Raw genomic sequence first — 23,979 nt, forward strand, 5'->3', positions numbered from 1 at the left:
AACATTTGTTCACGCAAAGATAAATCTTTTCGCATTGTGATTATTTTTCCTGTTACCTACTTTTAAACTACATGATTTTTTATATTTAATTTGTGAAGTCTGACACGGGGCTAGACATATTGTTAGTTTCCCAGTTGCCCCCAGTCACGCGACTTGTGCTTTGATAAACTTCAGTCACTCTTTACTGGTACACTGCAATTTGGAGTGACATCACTGCAACTTTATTATTTGCAGGGTAAACAGTGTCATTTAGAAATAAAACTACACCATAAAAACATGACAGAATCATGCTATGCGTTAAGTTTGATTAAAATAAAAGTTTGCAGTTCATTTACCTCTCCTGTCCTGTGGGATCTGTGAGTGCCTGTTCTTCAGCAGTATGATCCTTCTCCTCAAGCTGTAGGTCTTGAACAAGCACCCAGAGCTTATATATGGTTATTAGTGAACCATGTCACCCTTTTTGTGGTTACACTCTAAATAGTCTTTTTTTTTTTTTTTTTTGATATACAATGGTTTACCTTTAAATTAACTTTTAGTCTGATGTAAACATTGATATCAAAACAATTAGAATTTGGTCTAAATTTTTTGTGGTATTTAACGATCTGTGTAGCTGCTCACCAGTCTGGTATTTCAGCAGTATTTCTGGTTGCTAGGCTCTTGTTTATCCTAGCAACCAATCGGTGGTTTGAAAGAGAGACTGGAATATGAAAAGGACAGGAACCAAATAGGAATTTACTTAATGGAGAATTCAACCCTTTACCAAAAAAACCCCTATCCCCCGCCCCAAGTAGACGTAGATAACACCATTGTAGTGGACAGGGCTTATCTGTTATGTGCTGTGTAACCTGTGATTTTTTTCCTATTTTCCTGCTTGAATAGCTGCCCCATGCCTACACATCAGCTTATTTATATAAACTATGGTTGTCTTTCTGAAGCAAACAAACCACTTTTAACAGTGCATGCTAAGTATATTATATATTAGTTACTTTAAACCGCTTTAATTTTTTGTGTGGCCCCTTTATAATACTATTGTATCTTCCTTGTTGATTGAAAGAAGTTAAGGATACAACAAACAAGGCATTTTATCACTGCCAAAGCTCAAAAATATAAACGACATTGTTTGGTAATTCTAAACCAAAATCAAAGTTTAACTACATAAACCAAAAACAATTGGAAAACCTAAAACAACTTATATAGTAATCAAACCTGGAATTAATTTGGCCATGGGCGTGCAGATTTACCTGCAATATCGGACATCCCCATCTCCCGACCCGCCACTAACCTTCAGTTTAAATAAAGTAGTAGAAGAACAGATCAGCCGATGTTCTGCCCCTGACGGCAATCGTACGAAAGTTTATGTCCGACAAAACTAGTGACAGTCTCCCACTGAAAATCGTCCGATCGGCAATACATGCAGAGATATTATCGTGGCTGATCGACCAAGTGACCGATCTCCGCCGGACAAAAAATGTCGGGACTCTCCACACATGGTCCAAAAATCGTAGGAATCGAGGATTCGTACGATAGGATCTTTGTCTATGGCCAGCTTTAAGCTGGTCAATAGCTGTTAAATACAATTCAAATTAACTAAAGTATTGTTTATAGAAACATAATTGTTTCTGCCATATTCTCCTTCATAGAAGCTCTTAAATCTGATTTGATTATTTTCAGTGCTTGTATTTAAAGTTATTAGGAGTCGAAGTTGGTACATTGTTGGTGACTCAGACTCTAGATACCCAAAATTGCTTCCGAGTCCACAATTCCAGCTCCACAGCTCTTGTGCTATAAATAATAAAAGTGCAAGAAATAAAAACATAATGATAACAAATAATATAAACAAAAGCAAAAATTATGTTTTGCACAAGCTCTATTTATTGCACTCATGATGAACAAAGAGAATATATTGCCCTTTTAAGGCGAAGGCTGACTGTGGAATGTGATTAATAGCAGGTCTTCTAGTTTATTGTGTCTTGTGTGTGTGTGTGTGGTTTTGTTTTTGTTGTAGTTTTGTAGTGGTGTTTTTGTATTAAAAATTATTAAAAATACCAGTAAATGTTTATAAAGCCTTTTGCTTGAGTTCAATGCCATTGCATGCCAGGTAAGATGCTTCTTACAATGTATTATGGTGTTTTCTAATCATGGTTTTTGCAAAGAGTAATTTTGGAGGCTGGCATCTCTTTGAGTGTTTCCAGTCTAACTTGTATAGAATTCACACATTGTGATGAACTATGAGCTACCTTGCACAGGTAGCCCAAGGTTGCTTATGCTGCAGTAAGTGTAGTTCCTGTACAGGTTATTTGCATCTTAGAGCAGCTTATGTTCATTTTATTACACATTTAACAATTCTTTTTTTTTTTTTAATTTAAATGGAGTAATATAATAATAATTTTTGTACCTGGTCCTGTAAACTATAGCAACCTGATTATTTCCTTTGGGCTACAAGACCTAATGCAAACTTTTAGGATGTAACCAAAAAGTAAATCTAAAGCCCTCGGGCTTCTGTGGTTTTTTTTTTTTTTGGGTGATCCCTTTTTCCTTGTGGCTTGGACGTGGCACTCCACTGTAAGATTTTGAGACAGAACGTAAACTTCTGTATACAGATTGTTTGCTCCCATTTTGTGCTGGTCTCTGGAGGTGTGTGTGTGGGAGTCTGGTAGCCAGAATTGTTACTGGAAAAGTGTCTCCTGCCTATCTAAGAACCCTTCCACCCCCAAACCAGCAAGAATAGTACGTAAATATATAACCTTAAATGTGTATTCTTAAAAAAATAGTATACAGTCATTTGAAAAAGCTTGGGAACCTCTCTTAATCCTTTGCAGTTTTGTTTATCATTGACTGAGCTTTCAAAGCAAAACTTCCTTTTAATATGTAACATGCCTTATGGAAACTGTAGTATTTCAGCAGTGACATAAATTGGATTAACAGAAAATATGCAATGTGCATCATTAAACAGTTGCATACATTTGTGCACCCCAACAGAGATTTTACATCAATACTTAGTTGAGCCTCCTTTTGCAAATGTAACAGCCTCTAGATGCTTCCTATAGCCTTTGATGAGTGTCTGGATGGAGATATTTTTGTCCTATTATCCATTCAAAATCTCTCCAGTTCAGTTAAATTTGATGGTTGCTGAGCATGGACAGCCTGCTTCAAATCATCCCATTGGTTTTCGATGATATTCAAGTCGGGGGACTGTGACGGCCATTCCAGAAGATTGTACTTCTCCCTCTGCAAAATGCTTTTGTAGATTTCAAAGTGTGTTTAGGGTCATTGTTTTGTTGGAATATCCAACCCCTGCATAACTTCAACTTTGTGACTGATGCTTCAACATTATCCTGAAGAATTTGTTGATATTGGGTTGAATTCATCCGACCCTCGACTTTAACAAGGGCCCCAGTCCCTGAACTAGCCACACAGCCCCACAGCATGTTGGAACCTCCACCAAATTTGACAGTAGGTAGCAGGTGTTTTTCTTGGAATGCGGTTTTTCTTCTTCAGCCATGCAAAGTGCTTTTTGTTATGACCAAATAACTACATTTTTGTCTCATCAGTCCAAAGCACTTTGTTTCAAAATGACTACGACTTGTCTAAATGAGCTTTTGTATAAAACAAGCGACTCTGTGGCGTGAGTGCAGAAAGGGCTTCTTTCTCATCACCCTGCCATGTTCTTTGTGCAAATTGCACTGAAGTGTACAACAATGTACGGATACGCCATCTGCAGCAAGATATTCTTGCAGGTATTTGGAGGTGATATTTGGGTTGTCTGTAACCATTCTCATAATCCTCCAAATATGCTGCTCCATTTTTCTTGGCCTGCCAGACCTAGGTTTTACAGCAACTGTGCCTGTGGCCTTCCATTTCCTGATTACATTCCTTACAGTTGAAACTGACAGTTTAAACCTGATATGGCATTTTGTAGCCTTCCCCTAAACCATGATACTGAACAATCTTTGTCTTCAGATCTTTTGAAAGTTGCTTTGAGAATCCCATACTCTTCAGAGGAGAGTCAAACAGAAGCACAACTTGCAATTGGGCACCTTAAATACGTTTTCTGGCTCATGATTGGACACACCTGTCTATGAAGTTCAAGGCTTAATGAGCTAATCCAACCAATTTGGTGTTGCCAGTAATCAGTTTTGAGCAGTTACATGCATTCAAATTAGCAAAATTACAAGGGTATCCAAATTTTTGCACAGCCAGTTTTTTACATTTGATTTAATGTCATACAACTGAATACTGCTCAATAAAAATCTTTGTTCAGAAAACACCCCAGTGCTCAGATGTTCCTGGGAAATGAAAGACATACCACTGTTATCTTTTTTGTTAAAAGTGGAGTAAATTATTATGCAGGCTGAGAGGGGTTCCCAAACTTTTTCATATGACTATGTTTTTGTGAAATATGATTACAGGCTTTAATTCTAAACTTTTGCTGTTACTCTAGTTATAATGATCTTTTTTTTTTATTCTCTTAAAGTAATACTGACACGTTCCTATAAAAATCATATGAACGTGTCCATATCAAAGAGCTGCTGCACGCTGAATAGTTTCTGCTAAAAGCCGCCCCCAGCCGCGCAAACCTTCATGAAGCCGACCCTCCGACACTAAATGGATCTTCTGTTGTTGTTTAAGTCACGCTTAAAAGAGGTGCTGCACGCTGAATGTTTGCCTCTAAAAGCCCCCCAAAGCTGCCTCTAGCCCTGGGTAGCTGAGCCTCCAACACTGCTAATGGATCTTCTGCAGTTGTTTCATTCACGCTGGGCTGGGGGGTGGCGGCGCGACCCTTCTATAGGCTAATTACAAATTAAAACAGGACTTCAGCCTATGGAAGGATCACTCCGCCCCAGCCCAACGTGACTAAAACAACGCAGAAGATCCATAAGCAGTGTCGGAGGGTCAGCTTCGCGAAAGTTCGTGGTGCTGGCTGGGGGCTTTTAGAGGAAAACATTTAGCATGCAGCACCTCTTTTGATAAGGAACGTGTCAGTATCGCTTTAAATTGTTTGGTTTAAAAGAAGTTTAAAAGAAGTGTTGCCATTAACTGCTTTGTTTCTGTTACTTGATTTCCATTTCTTAAAGTAATTGATTTATTTTTAAATAAAATAATGAAGAACTTTTTTTTTACCTGTGACAGTTAAATTGCATTATTTGCGCAATTACTGCATTTTATAATCATGGTCTTCTTGTACAGTTCTGAGTGATTATTAACTTTTAGGCCTGTGACACACAACTTATTTTCACAGCCATCTTGTTTGCGGAGGTAAAAGTGTTTTCAATAGCAAAAACTTTCGATTATTTTTAAATACATACAAATGTTATTTTTGGGTTTATATGCCCATGTATTTTTAGAGTAACAGATGAGTTGTTTGGGCTATTTGGGTCATACTTTGCTTTTTGACTCTTTTTTGAGTCAAAAAAGACTAAAGTTGCAATATACTTCTACTTGGTCTGGGTATATGATTCTAGTGCAACATTATCAGATTCAGTTTCTGTATAAAAGCTTTCCTTATTGTAAATACACGCACAAGCTACAGTGCATTCAGACATGGGTACATGGAGTATGTTTTACGTATTAGTAGCTGAATAAAGTACACAAAGTTGCTTCAGCGTGAATGCAAATAATGCAAGATATGTCTCTGTACCATCTAATACACATACAGGTATGGGATCCGTTATCTGCAAACCCATTATCAAGAAGGTTCTGAATTTTGGAAAGTCCATCTCCCATAAACAATTTCCTTTTTTTTCTGTAATAATAAAACAGTATTTTGTACATAATCCAACCCAATACATAAAGAATCCTTATTTGAAGCAAAACCAGCCTATTTGGTTTATTTAATGTTTACTAAATTTTCTAGTAAAGTTATGTTATGCAGATCGAAATTGTGGAAACATCCGTTGTTTGGAATCCCTGAGCATTCTGGATAACAGGTCCCATACCTGTTCATTGCCTTTGTATTACTTATCCTGTTTTCATCTTGCCAGTTGGCATGTGTAAATTGCTCACATATACCTTGCAGCCTGAACGCAATCTTATCTGTACAAGTCCTGACTGATTTAATTGTCTCATTTGTGTGTTGTTTGTGTGTTTAGTTTTTTATTTATTTATTTTTTTACGTTTTACATATGTGCGGGACAAACTTCTAAGATCAGCATAAATGTAAAACATGGGTCTTTATATTCTTGTTTTGAATTTTTTTTTATATATGTCTGTGTGTTTCTTTGTCCGCTTAAAAGTCTAGTTGAGTTTAGCAGTTATGTTTTTTCAGCTTAGTGGTTCTCCGTTTTTCCAACCAAAGCCTAACATGTTAGTTAAGGCTACCTCCCATCAAAGCATTACTGTCCGTTGTATTCAAATACAGGTATGTGATCCCTTATCTGGAAACGCGTTATTCAGAAATCTCCAAATTATGAAAAGGCTGTTTCCTATAGACTCCATTTGAAATTTGAAATTACTTCCTTTTTCTTTGTAATAATAAAAAGTACCTTATACTTGATCCAAACTAAGATATAATTAATCTTAATTGGAAGCAGAGCCAGTCTATTGGGTTTATTTAATGTTTACATGATTTTATAGTAGACTTATGTTATCAAGGTCCAAATTATGGAAAGATCCGTTAACCAGAAGGCCCCAGGCGTTCTGGATAACCGGTCCCATACCTGTTTGTCAAATTTATATTTGACATATGCAAACTGTCCCTAATAATGTAAATTACATAAATATTGTGGAACTCTAGGTTTTACAGGATTAGAACTATACCTATCGTCTGCCAGCCTGGTTCTGTTCTGCTTTTGCGCCCAACTTTGCCTGTTCCTATCCCAAGGTATGCGTCGGGAAATCATTACAGTCAAGAGCAGGCAACTTTTAATACTCCATGCTTTGCACAGCACACACTTATAGTACACTTTGAGCATGCAAAAATATTGCATATACATACTCCCATATCAAACTTCATAGTTTAATTCCAGTTGCTATTGATGGGCATAAGCCATTATTGTAATTTGCTTTCCTACCTAACCTACACGTATATAGCTTCAAAATCTAAATGTATTCATGTATGTGGGAGTAACATCCATAACGTCGAACAGTGATCGTCTCCTGCAAGTCTGGGCAGCATCTTTGCCATTTTGCTTGCCTTTTGAGTTTACAGCAGCGCTGTCCAACTTCTGTGGTATTGAGGGATGGAATTTTCTGGCCTGCATGGTGCAGGGATGACAATTGAAGCAAGTGTTGACCACACCCACTTCAAACCATCACTCATGTGAAAAAAGTTTGTCATATTATGACATTCCCATAAATCCTCCCTCTGGACAGAACAGCAACCCCCAGCATATAATTAAACACTTTAGGGACCACCTAACAAGTATTTCCAAATGCTAACATACTCCAGTAGGTTAACCTCCCACAGGTAGCATAGAGCAGGCAGAGTATGGCTCACACACACAGGGAGCATAGGGCAGGCAGAGTATGGCACACACAGGCAGCATAGGGCAGGCAGAGTATGGCTCACACACACAGGGAGCATAGGGCAGGCAGAGTATGGCTCACACACACAGGGAGCATATGGCAGGCAGAGTATGGCACACGCAGGGAGCATAGCGAAGCCAGTGTATGGCACACACCGGAAGCATAGGACAGGCAGAGTATGGCACACACAGGAAGCATAGGTAACAGAGTATGCCACACACAGGTAGTATAGATCTGCCAGAGTATGGCAAACAGACAGAGCAGGCAAGGCATGGCATGCACATACAGAGCAGGCAGGGTATGGCACACACACTGGCAGAGTAGGGCGGCAGATCAGTACCATACAAGTAAATGATCATTACCACGCTACATACTGTACAATATACCTCTGTCTGAGGTATGAACAATACAGTGTGAGAAATACATGGTCCTACAGGAGTGAACAAGACAGGGTCTTACACTTGTGAAAAGGCAGGGCTTTTACATCCTGAATTTGAGGAACCACTTAATCTCTGTTCTGATACCTTTTAAAACTTTTACAAAGGTAAGCAGTCATAGCAACCAGACTTTAATGGAGGGCACCATTTGGACAGCACTGGTTTTCAGATACTAGTGGCGAGTTAAGTGACCCATGTGAAAATGAAACAGCCAGTGGATGGTACAGGCAATAATACCACAATTCAGTGGTTCTATCTATCGCTGATCTGTCCTGCTCCCTACAACTATTGTGCCTCCCACCTCTCACTTTTGGTAAAGAACTTGAGCAGCAAGTGTCCCCTGTGTATGAGTGCTTGTGGCCAAAGCTAGCTTTCCTGTTGTCTTGTAACATATTTGCATGAATTGTTAGATGTAGTGTGCAAGAATCTGGAAGTACAGGTATGGGATCTGTTATCTGGAAACCCATTATCCAGAATTACAGAATCCTTTTTATCAAAATAATCCAAATTATTAAAAAAACTATTTCCTTTTTCTCTGTAATAATAAAACAGTACCTTGTACTTGATCCAAACTAAGATATAGTTAATCTTTATGAAAGCAAAACCAGCCTATTCATTTTTTGAATTTGGCCTTTGATAAATCAGCGCATATGTGTTCAAAGGCAGAAGGACCTTACTTTGTTGACCCTTATTCAAGTATTAAAACTTCAAACCATGCTATAAAAGAACCTTTTCTTCCATTGTTAACCAATCCATCTTTGCTTAGGTAACAACGGCATTATTTAAACTTGCAGAAAGGAAATCTACAGTTTCTGTTGCTTGCTCTGCTGTGCATTAGTTGTTCAGCACTCCTGTTTTGTTTGGAGAACTAGTTTGTCTCTTTACTGACAGTATTATGTGATCTTGAGAAGAAATGTGTTCCATACATGCACATCTTGCCATTGTACTATGTTGTATAGAACACATTTGTGTTCTGTTTTACACACTTGCATCTGTTTATTTTGGAAGCTTTGCGGAACATGCTGTTTCTGTAGTTCTATGCCACTATGGGTTCTTTAGACAGACCTTTATAATTAAATGTATTTACAAAAAAAAAACAATGGACAGTTAGAAACTAAAAATAATCCTTATTTGATTCTTTGCATTTTTTTATGCTAGCTATTTCATTTAAGTGATGGCAATAGAGCTTGTTATGTGAAACAAAGAACAACCTATACTGTAGGTCTGCCGTATTTTGCTTGGTGCCAAAGCTTTAAGTATAAGGTCATTTAAATAAATTATTCTGTATGCTTTTGGGGCATTTTGTACCAAGTTGCTTGGTGAAAAACAAAAATCCATAATTTTAAAACTTCTTGACGATAGTAGCTCATTCTCTGCGCTGATCTGAAATTAAGGCCTACTGATTGCAGTTAACTCACTCAATCTGCACTGAAATCAGTTTTTCAAAAAAGCAAACAGATTTTTTTAATATGTAATTTTGAAATCTGACATGGGGCTAGACATATTGTCTGTTTCCCAGGTGACCCCAGTCATGTGACTTGTGCTCTGATTTTGTTCACTCTTTGCTGCACTGCAAGTTGGAATGATATTAACCCCCCCCATCAGACCAACAATAGAACAATGGGAAGGTAACCAGATAACCGCTACCTGACAGAAGATAACAGCTCCTTGGTACATGTGAGAATAGCACTCAATAGTAAAAATCCATGTTCCACTATGACTCCTTCAGTAACATTGAGTTGGAGAAACAAAAGCCTGCATGAAAGCAGTTCCATCCTGAAGTGCTGGCTCTTTCTGAAAGCACAGGATCAGGCAAAATTACCTGAGATGGCTGCCTACACACCTATATTACCATACCTCCCAACTGTCCCTTTTTTGGAGGGACAGTCCCTCTTTTGACAGCTCAACCCGCAGTCACTCATTTGTACTGGAAAGTCCCTACTTTCTCTGCACTGAACAGCCAGAAAAAGAAACAAAGTTTTTAACATAATTGGCTTTTAGCAGAGAGCCCAGAACAGCTAACAGGTGCAAATAAGATACTTTGTAACAATTTTGAGACACAAAAAACTGTTTAGATAAGGAGAAATATAAAAATTTCATAACCTGCCAAATTTTGCAAAATCAACATGGTAATTAGGGGGTGTGGCCACAGAAAGGGGCATGGTCAAGAAAGTTTGCTGCACTACGTGCGGAAAAACATTTTTGTCCCTCTTTTTACTTTCAAAATGTTGGGAGGTATGTATTACAACTAAAAATATATATATACTTGGTGATTCAGGAATAAAATTGTATATGGTAGAGTGAATTATTTGCAGTGTAAACAGTGTAATTTAGAAATAAAAACTACACCATAAAAACCCTGACAGTATCCCTTTAACATCAGATTTTAAGTTGCCATTTCGGTGTATTTGCATCACAAGATTGTTTTACCCCATCACATGTTCTGCTTGCTCCTCCTGTGATTTCTTTGCACATTAATAATACTGCCATTTTCTTCATGGTTTTATTTTTGCTATTTTATGAACAAATATTAATCATATTTGAAGTTTATAGGTTACTTGGCTCAGTTTAAATTTTCATACTGAACACATAATATAAATAAAGTCTGCATATTGAAAAATGCATCACTCTTAAATGTTCAGCTATCAGTGTTACAGATCCACTGCATCCCTCTCATTTCTTAAAAGTAACAGTTCAGTTTAAAAATAAAAACTAGGTAAATAGAGAGCTGAAAAGCAGAAAAGTAGTGTTCTGGCTATTATGTTACACATCCAGTCACTCCAGCCTTTATACATTTCATTTTTGGATAACTAACTATATTAGAAACATTTTGCACAGCCTATCTCTTTAACCAGTTTTTACTTTTATACTGAACTCTTCCTTTAAAGGACAGAAGAAGTTTTGATGTTGATGCCATTTGTCAATTGTAAATGTTCTGCCAGGATATTTCATTCCTCAAACCACACATTTATCTGCCATGTAATTTTTCTTACTACTTTGGCTACCTATACCTGTTCTCCAAATCTTGTAATAAATACTTGATTTTTGAAATCTATGTTTTCATGCAACCATATCCTTGCTTAACCAGTTATGTTCTTCCTCTAATAATAAGTGAAAACACATATAATCTAAAATTAAAGGGGGAATTTAACGTTTAATATGTTCTAGGATGCTGTTTTCTTAGCACTTTTGTTGTTACTTTGCATTACTTATCTTTCTATTCAGGCCCTCTGTTATTCATGTTCCAGTCTTACATCTGCTTGGTTGCTAGGGTAAATCAGAACCTACTGTATCAACTAGGTAGCTGCTTAAATTCCATACTGGAGAGTTACAGAGGAAAAACTAAATTCAAAACCCATCAAAATAAAAAACGTAGACCAACTACAATACTTGATACTAAAAGTTAATTTAAAGGTGAACTGCCCCTTTAATTCCACGTATAGTTACTGGCTACTACACATAACCTTTCAGTTAGTATGGGTCTGATGCATTTTTACCTCATGGTCTTTGATTGCATCTATAGTTTTGTATGTACTGGTATCTTATCAGTGTTTTACTGACATATGTTGATAGCTAGTTGCATTGTTCTGCTCGGGTAAAATTCAGAGCTATGGCTCTTGAATTTAGGGTTACTCCCTGACCTCCCATACACCTGTTTCAAATAAGGAATATATTATTATATACTATTTAAACTATGCACTCAAAGTGCCAGTAAAATTTAAAACGGAGGAGATATTTCTGCAATACCATTTTATGATATATGTACTTGCATACCACAGTTGAGAATTGTAAATTAAACTTTTGCCAGTGCAAGATCATTTGTGTTTACTTAAACGGCAAATATGCTTTTTTGTAAAGTTCGGGTCAGTAACATAAAGCATTCTCCATGCTTCACATATACGTAAAGTGATAAGTATGTCACTTTTAGTTACAGCTACAGAAGACCCAATATTTGCAGTTGGGACAGAACCGTGGGCAATACTATGGAGGCTCCCTGCCAAACGTGAATCAGATTGGAAATAGTGCCATTGACCTACTGTTTCAGGTGAGTATTTTCTCCTGCGTGTCTGTGTATGGATCTGGACTTTTTTGTTTTGCCTTTCAAGTGTGACCCCACTGTTACAAACCCACTGGGAGAATATAGAGCATCTGCATTGGATGGATATATTTTTAGATTTGTAATAAAGAACAGGTCTGGGTATTGCTATTATTTTTTATTTTGAAACATAAATATTCATGCTCATCAGTTTCTGCAATCACTTATCTTATAAAGGTTAGGGGAAGCAAGTAATCTATAGTTTTCTACAACCACATGTAGGTTCTATGAAGAAACTGAACATTTTATCCATGTATATACATCTATTTACATGTGTTTATATAAATTAAAATAGCACATTTTTATAATGCTTTTTCCTTTCATTTGTTTTGATCCCCAGCCCAAAACGTTCTGAGCTGAAAGATCATGCTTGAAAAAAAAAATGCACCCCTGTTACTGAATACAAATTTGTAGGATGTTTAGAAGATCCATATAGCGTAACCAGTTTTAATTGTTTATGGGGAACATTTCTCTTTTTTGTTTTTGTCCTGTTGTTTTTTGTTTACTGTCTTTGGAAACTATGGCATCACCAATTTGCTTATATACTGCAAATTGTTAGATTGCAAAAACAGCTTATTGTGTCTGTTTAATAATTACTTGATTTTCTAGTAGGTTTAAAGGATGAAGATCAAAATTACGGAAAGATCTGTTATCCGGAAGACCCAGTTTCCGTGCATTCTGGATAATGGGTCCCATACCTGTACTACTTTTGTCTTGCACCATCTGCTGCCAGGATTACCCATAAGGAGGAGATATTTATTTAGATTTTTAAAGGAAAAGTAAAGACTTTAGGACACTGTTATTATTTCTCAGGAAACAGCCCTACCTTTCTGTGAGCCCCTATGTGTGAGAGTTCCAAGTACAACTCTTAGATTAAATGTACTTCCTTCTCCCCTTCCTTTCCCTTCCCCTGTTTGGCAATCCCAACATAGAATGCTGGCTTACAAGAATTGTGCCAAGGGCAGAGAAAACTGTTGGGGGCAGTACAAAAACCTGAAATGGATACCTTTTAAAGGAACAGTTCAGTGTAAACATATTCAAAAACTGGGTAAATAGATAGCATACCTTCCAACGTTTTGAAAACCCAAAGAAGGACAAAAAGGTTTTTGACCACGCCCATTTTTGGATGTCCACATCCCCTAATTACCATGTCCATTTTACAAAATTTGGCAGGTTATGAAAGTTTGAACAAATTTCTGTGGTTTTTATGTGACACTATGGAGCAAAGCCCAGTACTGATGTGACACAAGTTGAGATACAATTGCACAGTAGGCAGCCAAATGAACATGGCTGGTTAACTGAAATACACCGCAGATCAGGGAATCTCTCTGTGCATGATGTAACCCCGTCTCTAAACAGTGTTTTAAATGCTGTGATGCAATGTCTGGGTACCACAAGAAGTGCTAGCTAGGACTATGTATGAATAAACCAGCAATGTTCAATGTGTGGCCCTTCAGCTACTGTTCCACAGTTGAAACCCTTTATACTTTACAGTACATACAACTCCAAACATTAGTGCCAGCAACCTTCACCAAGTGCTACAGCAGTTCTGCTTCTCTTTCTCTGCACTGCAGTCACTTGCTGGCTGTTTCTTTCCAAAGATAGAGTTTCCAAGGATGGTCCCCCCCCCCATACCTATTGAGGCAGACAAGGAGCCCCTTTCAGATTCAAACAACAAACTCCCCACATATACTCTGTGATTGTTACAGTGTAGCCCAATATACAGGATGTTATATATACTACACCCATTAACTAGACCTGCAATATCCAGCCTGTGGCCCTTCCAACACCCTTTGCCCTGGCGATCGCAATATGGCTGGGACCTTTGTAGATAAATGTATAACTGTGTGATAGAATGGACACATGGTGGCTCCCAATTTGACACGGTCAGCCCTGACATGCATGGCAAAGAGTGCTGCTGAGAGCTCTTGTTCATGAACATCTGAATTCTGAAATTCTCCCATGTGTACAGCAACTTACCTGTACTAACAGAGACATGTTCACTGGCACAGCTATAAACAGCGTTTATAGCTGCAGTACCACCTTCCAACAACAGATGTTTATATGTGAGCAAGCAGTTTCGGTGCTGTTTCCAGGCACCACCAATATATTATGAGGATTGAGGGCCAGAGTAATAATGCCAGAAAATGAGGAGATAATGGGATAACTCCCCCCCCCCCATTACCCCTCAGTGAAAGAAGCCACAGAGCAGGCAGAAGGTTCTGACAAGCACGTCTCGCCCCCCCCCCCCCATCCAGCTCAATACTCCTGCCACACAAGGTAACTCTGGGCTCTGCGACTTGAAATTCCATGTCACTGTCCGGCAGGGCCAGACTGGTAGGAAAAAGCAGCCCTGGCAAAAGTATCAAAGCAGCCCATGTATTCACACGCATGCAAAGCATGATACATATTTCCAACCCCAAGGTGAACTAGTGTTTATTAATAGATACTTCAAGAGTCCATTAACATTTAATCCCCAACAATATTATACACCCTATGTGCTAGAACTGGCCCTATGTGCTAGAACTGGCAACAAATATCTCACCCTAGTTTCTATCACAACTATTCTATTGGATGAATTAGTGGCCCTATACTTACAGTATATTCTAAATATTTGCATTTTTAGGTGAGCAGTCCATTTACATTTTAAAGCAAGCGGCCCATCGGGCATTTGCCCGAACTCACAGATTGCAAGACCGAGCCTGCTGTCCGGTGCTGTCACTCCCACAGGGGGGGGGGCACCTCAGAGAATCACTGGAAGTCACTGTCATACAGTGTTACACACATGCACAGGGAGTCTTAGCAGGAATAATCATTTAAACATTAAATAAACTCAATAGGCTGATTTTGCTTCCAATAAGTATTATTTATTTCTTAGTTTTGATTAAGCAGTAGTTACCATTTTATTAATACAGAAAAATAGGGAAAAAAAATGTAGTAATTTTTTTAAAAATGTATTATTTGGATATTATGGAGTCTATGAGAGACAGCTTTTCCGTAATTTGGAGCTTTCTTGATAATGGGTTTCTGGATAATGGATCCTTTACATGTGCAAAATTGTCTAATATAGATAGTTAGTCAAATATTTAATCTACCGGTATAAAGGCTAGAGTGAACAAATATCTATTATAATAGCCAGAACCCAACTTCCTGCTATACATAACTCTTAGTGAGTCAGCAACTATTATTATGTTAGACATCCAGCCACTCCAGCCTTTATAGATGATGTTTTTGCCTAACAAACTATATTGAATACACTTTTTATTTTGCACAGCCTATTTATTTGCCCGGTTTTTATTTTTACGCTGAACAATTACTTTAAACCGCAAAGCAACATTATACATTGATATGTTATATTGACTTTAGTTGAGGGACGATTTTGTTGGTGTTGAGTACTCAAATTACAGGAGATAACTTTTTCAGAAAGGGTAATGTGATTATAGTTAGCTCCTACGACAATTGCTGTGAATAAGCTGCGATCCTGTGTAAACTAGAAGTAATTTCTATTTAACTGTTCTGTACCAAAAAAAAATAGAAAATAAAAAATTTCAAGCAATGGTCAGGAACACAAGTACTATTTTATGTGAAAGTAAATTCTGTATGTGTACAAAAGTAATATGCACAGATTCTTGTAACCCAAACTGACATTTCTGTAGTGATATTTCATATAGTTTATGCTTAGATGTTTGAAAGCTTTTGAAGTGTTGGTGAGAAAATCTTGGACTGTTGATTTAGAATGAGGTGTATATGGTCCAATGCTTACAATTCCACAATTTCTATCATGTTTATAATATGTAGCCATACATACGTTATTTTGACTGCATGGGATGCAGATGCACAGAAATATTGTTGGAGCATACTTTTCATATTCTTTTCAAAATAATATAAAGGGTTAAACGTGGATGAAGCTGGAGTCCCAAGGGTTACCTTTATTCTATTCCCAATTTATGAAATTATTGCTGGAAGTATGATATTTGTTTTTCCCCTCCCCCACTCCAACCCCTTTCTGCTGTTTGTAATAGTCTTGTCTGTTCTGCCTAGCAGGTAACAAGATAACAGTTCTCCCTAAAGGTGGCCATAGACGTAACAATTACGATCTTTCTTGGAAAAGGTCTTTCCAAGTAAGATTATTCGTTTCAATACACACTTGTATTTGGGTGACTTCAAAGGCACCCGACAAAATTTTCCGTCCAGCCCAATCGAAGAGCCAACCGATATCCAAGTCTTCTACTGATATCGGTCGGCTCTTTTCCCACCATACACGCACCGAATATCGTAGGAAAATTTGTTTTGTGCGATATTATCTGTGCATCTATGGCCACCTTAACACTTCAAAAGAATCAGCTGCCTTCAGCTTCATGTTTATGTGTTGCTACCACTGCTCTGCTTCCGGATAGCACATGTTGCTAGAAAACTGCCTGCTTTATCTGTATAAGGCGTCGGGCTGGTTCACTTTATGGCTATAGGAAGGCACATGTTTCAGTAGTTTCTTGACGTGTCCAGCTAAAATAGGTTATCAAAAACTAGCCTATGTTCCATTGACTTTAAACTCTGACCATATATTTAGTCATAAATAATGGTACATGGACTTCCAAGAACAATATTTCCACATCCTAGTGTCAGGGATTAGGTAGGGGGCGCTGTGGAGACTGAAGGGAAAGGGCGAGTCCTTGAGTCAGGAGCTGCATGTGCCTAGGGAACACTTGAAGGGAAAGCAGGAACAGGTTGATAAGGGCGAAGAGTCAGTCTGGATCAGGTGCAGAACAGGACGGAGAGGGCGAAGATCAGGACTGGATGGAAGAAGGCAGGAAGAAGAGGGCAACGACTCAACAGGAACAGACTGGACGGGGCAGGAGGGGACCGGAACAGACTGGAAGGGACAGGACGGTGCGGGCGTAGATCAGATCAAACTGGGGATAGAGTGCAGAAGGAGACTAGAGTGGATAGCAAGAGAGGACTGGAGCAAGATATAGCAAGAGAGGACTGGAGCAAGATATAGCAAGAGAGGACTGGAGCAAGATATAGCAAGAGAGGACTGGAGCAAGATATGGCAAGAGAGGACTGGAGCAAGATATGGCAAGAGAGGACTGGAGCAAGATATAGCAAGAGAGGACTGGAGCAAGATATAGCAAGAGAGGACTGGAGCAAGATATAGCAAGAGAGGACTGGAGCAAGATATAGCAAGAGAGGACTGGAGCAAGATATAGCAAGAGAGGACTGGAGCAAGATATAGCAAGAGGAGACTGGAGCAAGATATAGCAAGAGGAGACTGGAGCAGGATAGCAAGAGAGGACTGGAGCAGGATAGCAAGAGAGGACTGGAGCAGGATAGCAAGAGAGGACTGGAGCAGGATAGCAAGAGAGGGGTACAAGGCAGGGTCGGAAAGCAAGAATCAGGAATAGGCAAGACAAGATCAGTACAAGGTGAAGTCAGGTCAAGGTACAAGGTGGAACAGGAAGCAGAAGTCAGGAACAAGCAAGGCAGGATCAGATCAAGGTCAAGGCTGGGAAGGTACAAGATAAGGTAAAGCAGGACAAGACAAGGACAGGCAGACAAGGCAAGGCAGAATAATAAGGGAAAAGGGGCAAGAGCTAGAACTACCTAGTTAGGGGCGCTGCCGCAGTACTAGGAAAACCATACAATGCTCTGGCAAGGAGTGGTCAGAGTGCTGCCCTAAAATAGGGAAGAGTCAGCCCTGATTGGCGGATTAAACTAGGCAGCAGCTGGGTTGGGGCTGTAGATGCCAAACAGGCTGCAGCTGAGCTGGGGCTGGAGAGGCCAATCAGGCGGCAGCTGGGCTGGGACTGCAGAGGCCAGGTTACACATAGCGAGCAACCCTACAGGCTGCTCACCTCGCCAAATGGTTAAGGTATCGAGCCAGAAACCTGAAGGTCCCCGGCTCGAATCCCAGCAATACCTGACAGTATCCCCCCCCCTCACAAGGCGACTCCCAGGCGCCACAGTGACCAACATTTTCATGCGCCTGGGGAACTGGCAATGCTATGGGCAGAACTACCCACACGGGTGCCCAACTAGGAGGTAATGCTATAGTATTAGCCACCCTGGAACTTAGCAGAGCCACCCTGGCGGGTGCCCTGATACTCGGGAGAGCCACCCTGGCGGGTGCCCTGATACTCGGCAGAGCCACCCTGGCGGCTGCTCTGGGACTCGGAAGAGCCACCCTGGCGAGTGCTCTGATACTCGGTTGAGTCACCCTCGCAGGTGCTCTGGGACTTGGAAGAGCCACCCTTGCGGGTGCTCTGATACTCGGCAGAGCCACCCTGGCGGGTGCCCTGATACTCGGCAGAGCCACCCTGGCGGGTGCCCTGATACTCGGCAGAGCCACCCTGGCGGGTGCCCTGATACTCGGCAGAGCCACCCTGGCGGGTGCTCTGGGACTCGGAAGAGCCACCCTGGCGAGTGCTCTGATACTCGGTTGAGTCACCCTCGCGGGTGCTCTGGGACTTGGAAGAGCCACCCTTGCGGGTGCTCTGGGACCTGGAAGAGCCACCCTCGCGGGTGCTCTGATGCTCGGTAGAGCCACCCTGGCGGGTGCTCTCGGACCTGGAAGAGCCACCCTCGCGGGTGCTCTGATACTCAGTAGAGCCACCCTGGCGGGTGCTCCGATACTTGGTTGAGCCACCCTGGCGGGTGCTCTGGGACTCGGAAGAGCCACCCTCGCGGGTGCTCTGATACTCGATAGAGCCACCCTCACGGGTGCTCTGACACTCTGTAGAGCCACCCTGGCATGTGCTCTGATACTTGGTTGAGCCACCCTGGCGGGTGCTCTGGGACTCGGAAGAGCCACCCTGGTGGGTGCCCAGGTGTTTGGCAGAGCCACCCATGCGGGTGCCCTGGGACTTGGCAACAGTATAGGCAACTCCACCCTCGCGGGTGCCCTCCACATGAGTGCCTGGGTTTTGAACGTTATTTTATGAGTTGGTACAGTCACTGTGTTAAGATACGGCAGAAACCCCACTTCTGGGGGCACAGGACTCTGCAGAAGCCCTCCTCCTCGGGGCACCGGACAAGGCACAAGCCCTCCTCCTCGGGGCACCGGACAAGGCACAAGCCCCCCTCCTCGGGGCACCGGACAAGGCACAAGCCCCACTTCTGGGGGCACAGGACAAGGCAGAAGCCCCACTTCTGGGGGCACAGGACAAGGCAGAAGCCCCACTTCTGGGGGCACAGGACAAGGCAGAAGCCCCACTTCTGGGGGCACAGGACAAGGCAGAAGCCCCACTTCTGGGGGCACAGGACAAGGCAGAAGCCCCACTTCTGGGGGCACAGGACAAGGCATGGGTACAGGAGGCAGCTGCTGGGGAGCCGGCACAAGTGCAGGAGGCAGCCAGTGGGGAGCCAGTCGCCGGGGAAGCCTAGCTGAAGCCATGGGCAGCGGAGGCTGCTGGGGAACTGGCTCTGGAGCTAAAGGCAATGGCGGCTGCAGGGAAGGCCCCACTGGAGCTGTGGGCAGCCGATGCTGCTGGGTAGGCCCCTCTGGAGCTGTGGGCAGCCGATGCTGCTGGGTAGGCCCCTCTGGAGCTGTGGGCAGCCGATGCTGCTGGGTAGGCCCCCCTGGAGCTGTGGGCAGCCGATGCTGCTGGGTAGGCCCCCCTGGAGCTGTGGGCAGCCGATGCTGCTGGGTAGACCCCTCTGGAGCTGTGGGCGGCCGGGGAAGCCCCTCTGGAGCTGTAGGCAGTGGATGCTGCTGGGGAAGCCCCTCTGGAGCTGTAGGCAACCAAGGCTGCTGGGAAACCTCCTCTGGAGCTGTAAGCAGCCAAGGCTGCAGGGGAAGCAGTTGCTGAGGGGTAGCAGGCCCGGGAACTGAAGCAGACAGCTGAGGGGTAGCAGGCCCGGGAACTGAAACAGACAGCTGAGGGGTAGCAGGCCCGGGAACTGAAACAGACTGCGGAGGCATAGCCGGCCATGGAACTGGAGCAGACTGCGGAGGGATAGCTGGCCCTAGAACTGGAGCAGACTGCGGAGGGATAGCCGGCCTGGGAACTGAGGCAAATTTATCTAGGAATGCCAACAGAAACTGAGCAGTATTGTAGATTAAAGGGGATTTACTGCTCAGTAAGTTCTCGGCCCAGGAACGAGCTTTACCTTCTAGCAGGAAGAAAATGATCTCCAAAACTTGCTCGACTGGAGGAGCACTCAGAAAGTGTTCTTTCTCTGAAAGGAGCAGGACTTACTCTAGAAAGATAGGAATTTTACTTGGGGAGCCTTCACAGTATCTGCGGGTCAAAATAGAGTATTCAGTCTTTTTGGGAATCAGGTCAGAAGGCACTGGAACAGCCCTTGCAGACTCTTGTGGCCAGAGCATTCTGTCAAGGATTAGGTAGGGGGCGCTGTGGAGACTGAAGGGAAAGGGCGAGTCCTTGAGGCAGGAGCTGTATGTGCCTAGGGAACACTTGAAGGGAAAGCAGGAACAGGTTGATGAGGGCGAAGAGTCAGTCTGGATCAGGTGCAGAACAGGACGGAGAAGGCGAAGATCAGGACTGGATGGAAGAAGGCAGGAAGAAAAGGGCGACGACTCAACAGGAACAGACTGGACGGGGCAGGAGTGGAACCGGAACAGACTGGAAGGGACAGGACGGTGCGGGCATAGATCAGATCAAACTGGGGATAGAGTGCAGAAGGAGACTAGAGTGGATAGCAAGAGAGGACTGGAGCAAGATATAGCAAGAGAGGACTGGAGCAAGATATAGCAAGAGAGGACTGGAGCAAGATATAGCAAGAGAGGACTGGAGCAAGATATAGCAAGAGAGGACTGGAGCAAGATATAGCAAGAGAGGACTGGAGCAAGATATAGCAAGAGAGGACTGGAGCAAGATATAGCAAGAGAGGACTGGAGCAAGATATAGCAAGAGAGGACTGGAGCAAGATATAGCAAGAGAGGACTGGAGCAAGATATAGCAAGAGAGGACTGGAGCAAGATATAGCAAGAGAGGACTGGAGAGGACTGGAGCAAGATATAGCAAGAGGAGACTGGAGCAAGATATAGCAAGAGGAGACTGGAGCAGGATAGCAAGAGAGGACTGGAGCAGGATAGCAAGAGAGGACTGGAGCAGGATAGCAAGAGAGGACTGGAGCAGGATAGCAAGAGAGGACTGGAGCAGGATAGCAAGAGAGGGGTACAAGGCAGGGTCGGAAAGCAAGAATCAGGAATAGGCAAGACAAGATCAGTACAAGGTGAAGTCAAGGTACAAGGTGGAACAGGAAGCAGAAGTCAGGAACAAGCAAGGCAGGATCAGATCAAGGTCAAGGCTGGGAAGGTACAAGATAAGGTAAAGCAGGACAAGACAAGGACAGGCAGACAAGGCAAGGCAGAATAATAAGGGAAAAGGGGCAAGAGCTAGAACTACCTAGTTAGGGGCGCTGCCGCAGTACTAGGAAAACCATACAATGCTCTGGCAAGGAGTGGTCAGAGTGCTGCCCTAAAATAGGGAAGAGTCAGCCCTGATTGGCGGATTAAACTAGGCAGCAGCTGGGTTGGGGCTGTAGATGCCAAACAGGCTGCAGCTGAGCTGGGGCTGGAGAGGCCAATCAGGCGGCAGCTGGGCTGGGACTGCAGAGGCCAGGTTACACATAGCGAGCAACCCTACAGGCTGCTCACCTGGCCAAATGGTTAAGGTATCGAGCCAGAAAACCGAAGGTCCCCGGCTCGAATCCCAGCAATACCTGACACCTAGATACATTTATACATTGAAAGCCTAAACTTATTTCTGCAAAGGAGAAGGAAAGAGTAAATCACAGAAAATGTTAGGCACCCCCTAGTGATTGTGATCACATACCTGGTAACCCAGGCCAGTTTAGTTTTCTGTTAACAGAAGCATGTACTGTACATAAATTTTCCATTTGTTAGAATGTTCAGATCAACTACAGATCAACTACATACCTTTTCTACCTACCTCTTCCAGCAATTAAGTTTAGTTAAGATGAAGTTGGAAGTAATTCTAGGTATCTGGAGTCTAATTCAACAAAAATATACTGACTCCTAATTAATGTAAAATTGTAATGAAAAAAAATGTTACAGGGTCCTATTTCATAAATAATACTCATAATAAACAACTTCTCTGCAGTAAGAAAAAAGCCCAGTGCGTAGTTGTTTCACTTATGTGTAGTCCAGCTAAGCTGCTATTAGCGTATTGTTTTACATTTTTTTTTATTGTTTATTGATATCATTTGGCTTTTGTTTAAACTTTAAGTTTAAGGAATGTTTTAAGTTTCTTTAGTAAATAAAATAAAAAGCCACAATGACACAGGCTTATTTATAGACTTAGACCCAAACTCGAACCGTATCCTCGTTCATGTTGCCAGTGACAGGTTTGGATGGCCAACAGGGTAATGCATGCGCTTCCTAGCCAGTAGTTTTGTTCCCAAAAGCAGACACCGTCTTCATATAGCTTTAAAATTTCTGAGCTTTGGCGGTGATACAATGCCTTGTATGCTGTGTTACTTTAATCAACCAACTCCACAGCCCTGGTTTAAATTGGCCAACATTTTCAGTAGAATGTTCCAGCTATTCTTGTTTAGTTTGACATTTTATTAAATACTGTGTGAAGCAACATTCAATGCTTTTACCTTGTTTTACACTATAATAGTTCTGTATTTCTATGTTTATCTGACCTGCATAGAAGTATGACCCATCGGAGAGAAAATGTTTGCATTCTCGTACATTTTTGAAGCAAAATAAGCATTTATTAAAAATTAGGGAAGACGATCAGGGAAGTCTGGACATCAAATCATAAAAAAATAAAATCATAATCAACATGTTACAGCATGGATAATTACGTTTTTCATTGTCCTGCAAAATCTCATGAAGTTATGTGAAGGCATATACCGTATATACTCGAGTATAAGCCGTCCCGAGTATAAGCCGAGGTAAGTAATTTAACATCCAAAAACTGGAAAAGCTTAATGACTCGAGTATAAGCCTAGGGTGAGAAATGAAGCAGCTTCTGGTAAGTTTCAATCAAAAAATTTAGAGTTTCTGCTCCCATTGGAGGTGCCGGCTTCTCGTTTTTGGATGCCGGCGACCATTCTTGGATGCCGGCGAATATTCTTGGAGACTATTCTTGGACTGTTTTTGCGCTTGACCCGAGTATAAGCCGAGGTAGAGTTTTTCAGCATATTTTGGGGGCTGAAAAACTCTGCTTATACTCGAGTATAAACGGTAGTCTTTTGTTTTCCCCAAAAAAAGCTGTAAACCATGGACTAAAGGATTATTAAACTGCAAAGGAAGGTGAGTGCTTAGTAAAGACATCCGATGCGATAGATATGTCATGGGCCCCTATACCTAATATAGTAAGTGCAGAGTTTCATAACACATTGGCTCAGTGGGTTGTTGGCTGGTAATTTAGCTGTCCTGATATGTTAGAGAAGAACTATTTGGGAGGTTTTTGTTGATTGTCCTAAACAGATATCATCCTACAAGTCCTATGTAGTTTCACATGTGTAAGCAATCTAACAGGTATTAAAATTTGATCTGCAAACTACCTACTTCACCTCCCTGACAATATATGACTTTTAGAAGGAAGTAAGGCATGCTGCATTTTTATCCCAAGAGAAAATCTGAGAAGTGTCTGTTACGCTGCAGTGTAGCTGTGCACTCAGTGATGCTATGTTGTCACAGCAGATTCTGTACGATAGGGAGTGGAATGTCAAGTCCCTGTATAATTTGAGTTTTACACCTGAATTCATTTCATTTTCTAAAAAAATGTTTATCTTATTTTAAGAGGGTCTGCTATCTTTGAACAAATTCACCTCCTCGTGTATGGTGGGGTATGTTTCGTATCTCTGGTGAACTGAATTCCGTGTGCAAATGTTACATAGATGGCTTAAAGGGGAACCAATGCTGCTATAAGAATATCCATTAAATGTGGTGGATGCACAATATTTTATTTTTCACTAATAGGTTTTTTACAAATAGGTTTTCATTGGACTAATGGGGGCAGATTTACTAAGCTTGAGAGAATT

General features: G+C 41.6%; 1 protein-coding gene across 3 annotated transcripts in view; it reads left to right on the forward strand.

Annotated features, from left to right (window-relative positions):
* crtc1.S (CREB regulated transcription coactivator 1 S homeolog) overlaps positions 1 to 23,979 on the forward strand; it is a 66,641-nt gene that overhangs the window by 2,534 nt on the left and 40,128 nt on the right. For 2 of the 3 annotated variants that reach the window (XM_041579949.1, XM_018243706.2), the window contains exon 2: positions 11,830 to 11,946. The exons of the other annotated variant lie outside the window; for it this stretch is intronic. In XM_041579949.1, the coding sequence (XP_041435883.1) occupies positions 11,830 to 11,946 (117 nt within the window). The remainder of the gene's footprint in view (positions 1 to 11,829; positions 11,947 to 23,979) is intronic. 3 annotated transcript variants of the gene reach the window in all.

This window comes from Xenopus laevis, chromosome 1S, assembly GCF_017654675.1.
Source record: "Xenopus laevis strain J_2021 chromosome 1S, Xenopus_laevis_v10.1, whole genome shotgun sequence".
Lineage (NCBI taxonomy): Eukaryota > Metazoa > Chordata > Amphibia > Anura > Pipidae > Xenopus > Xenopus laevis.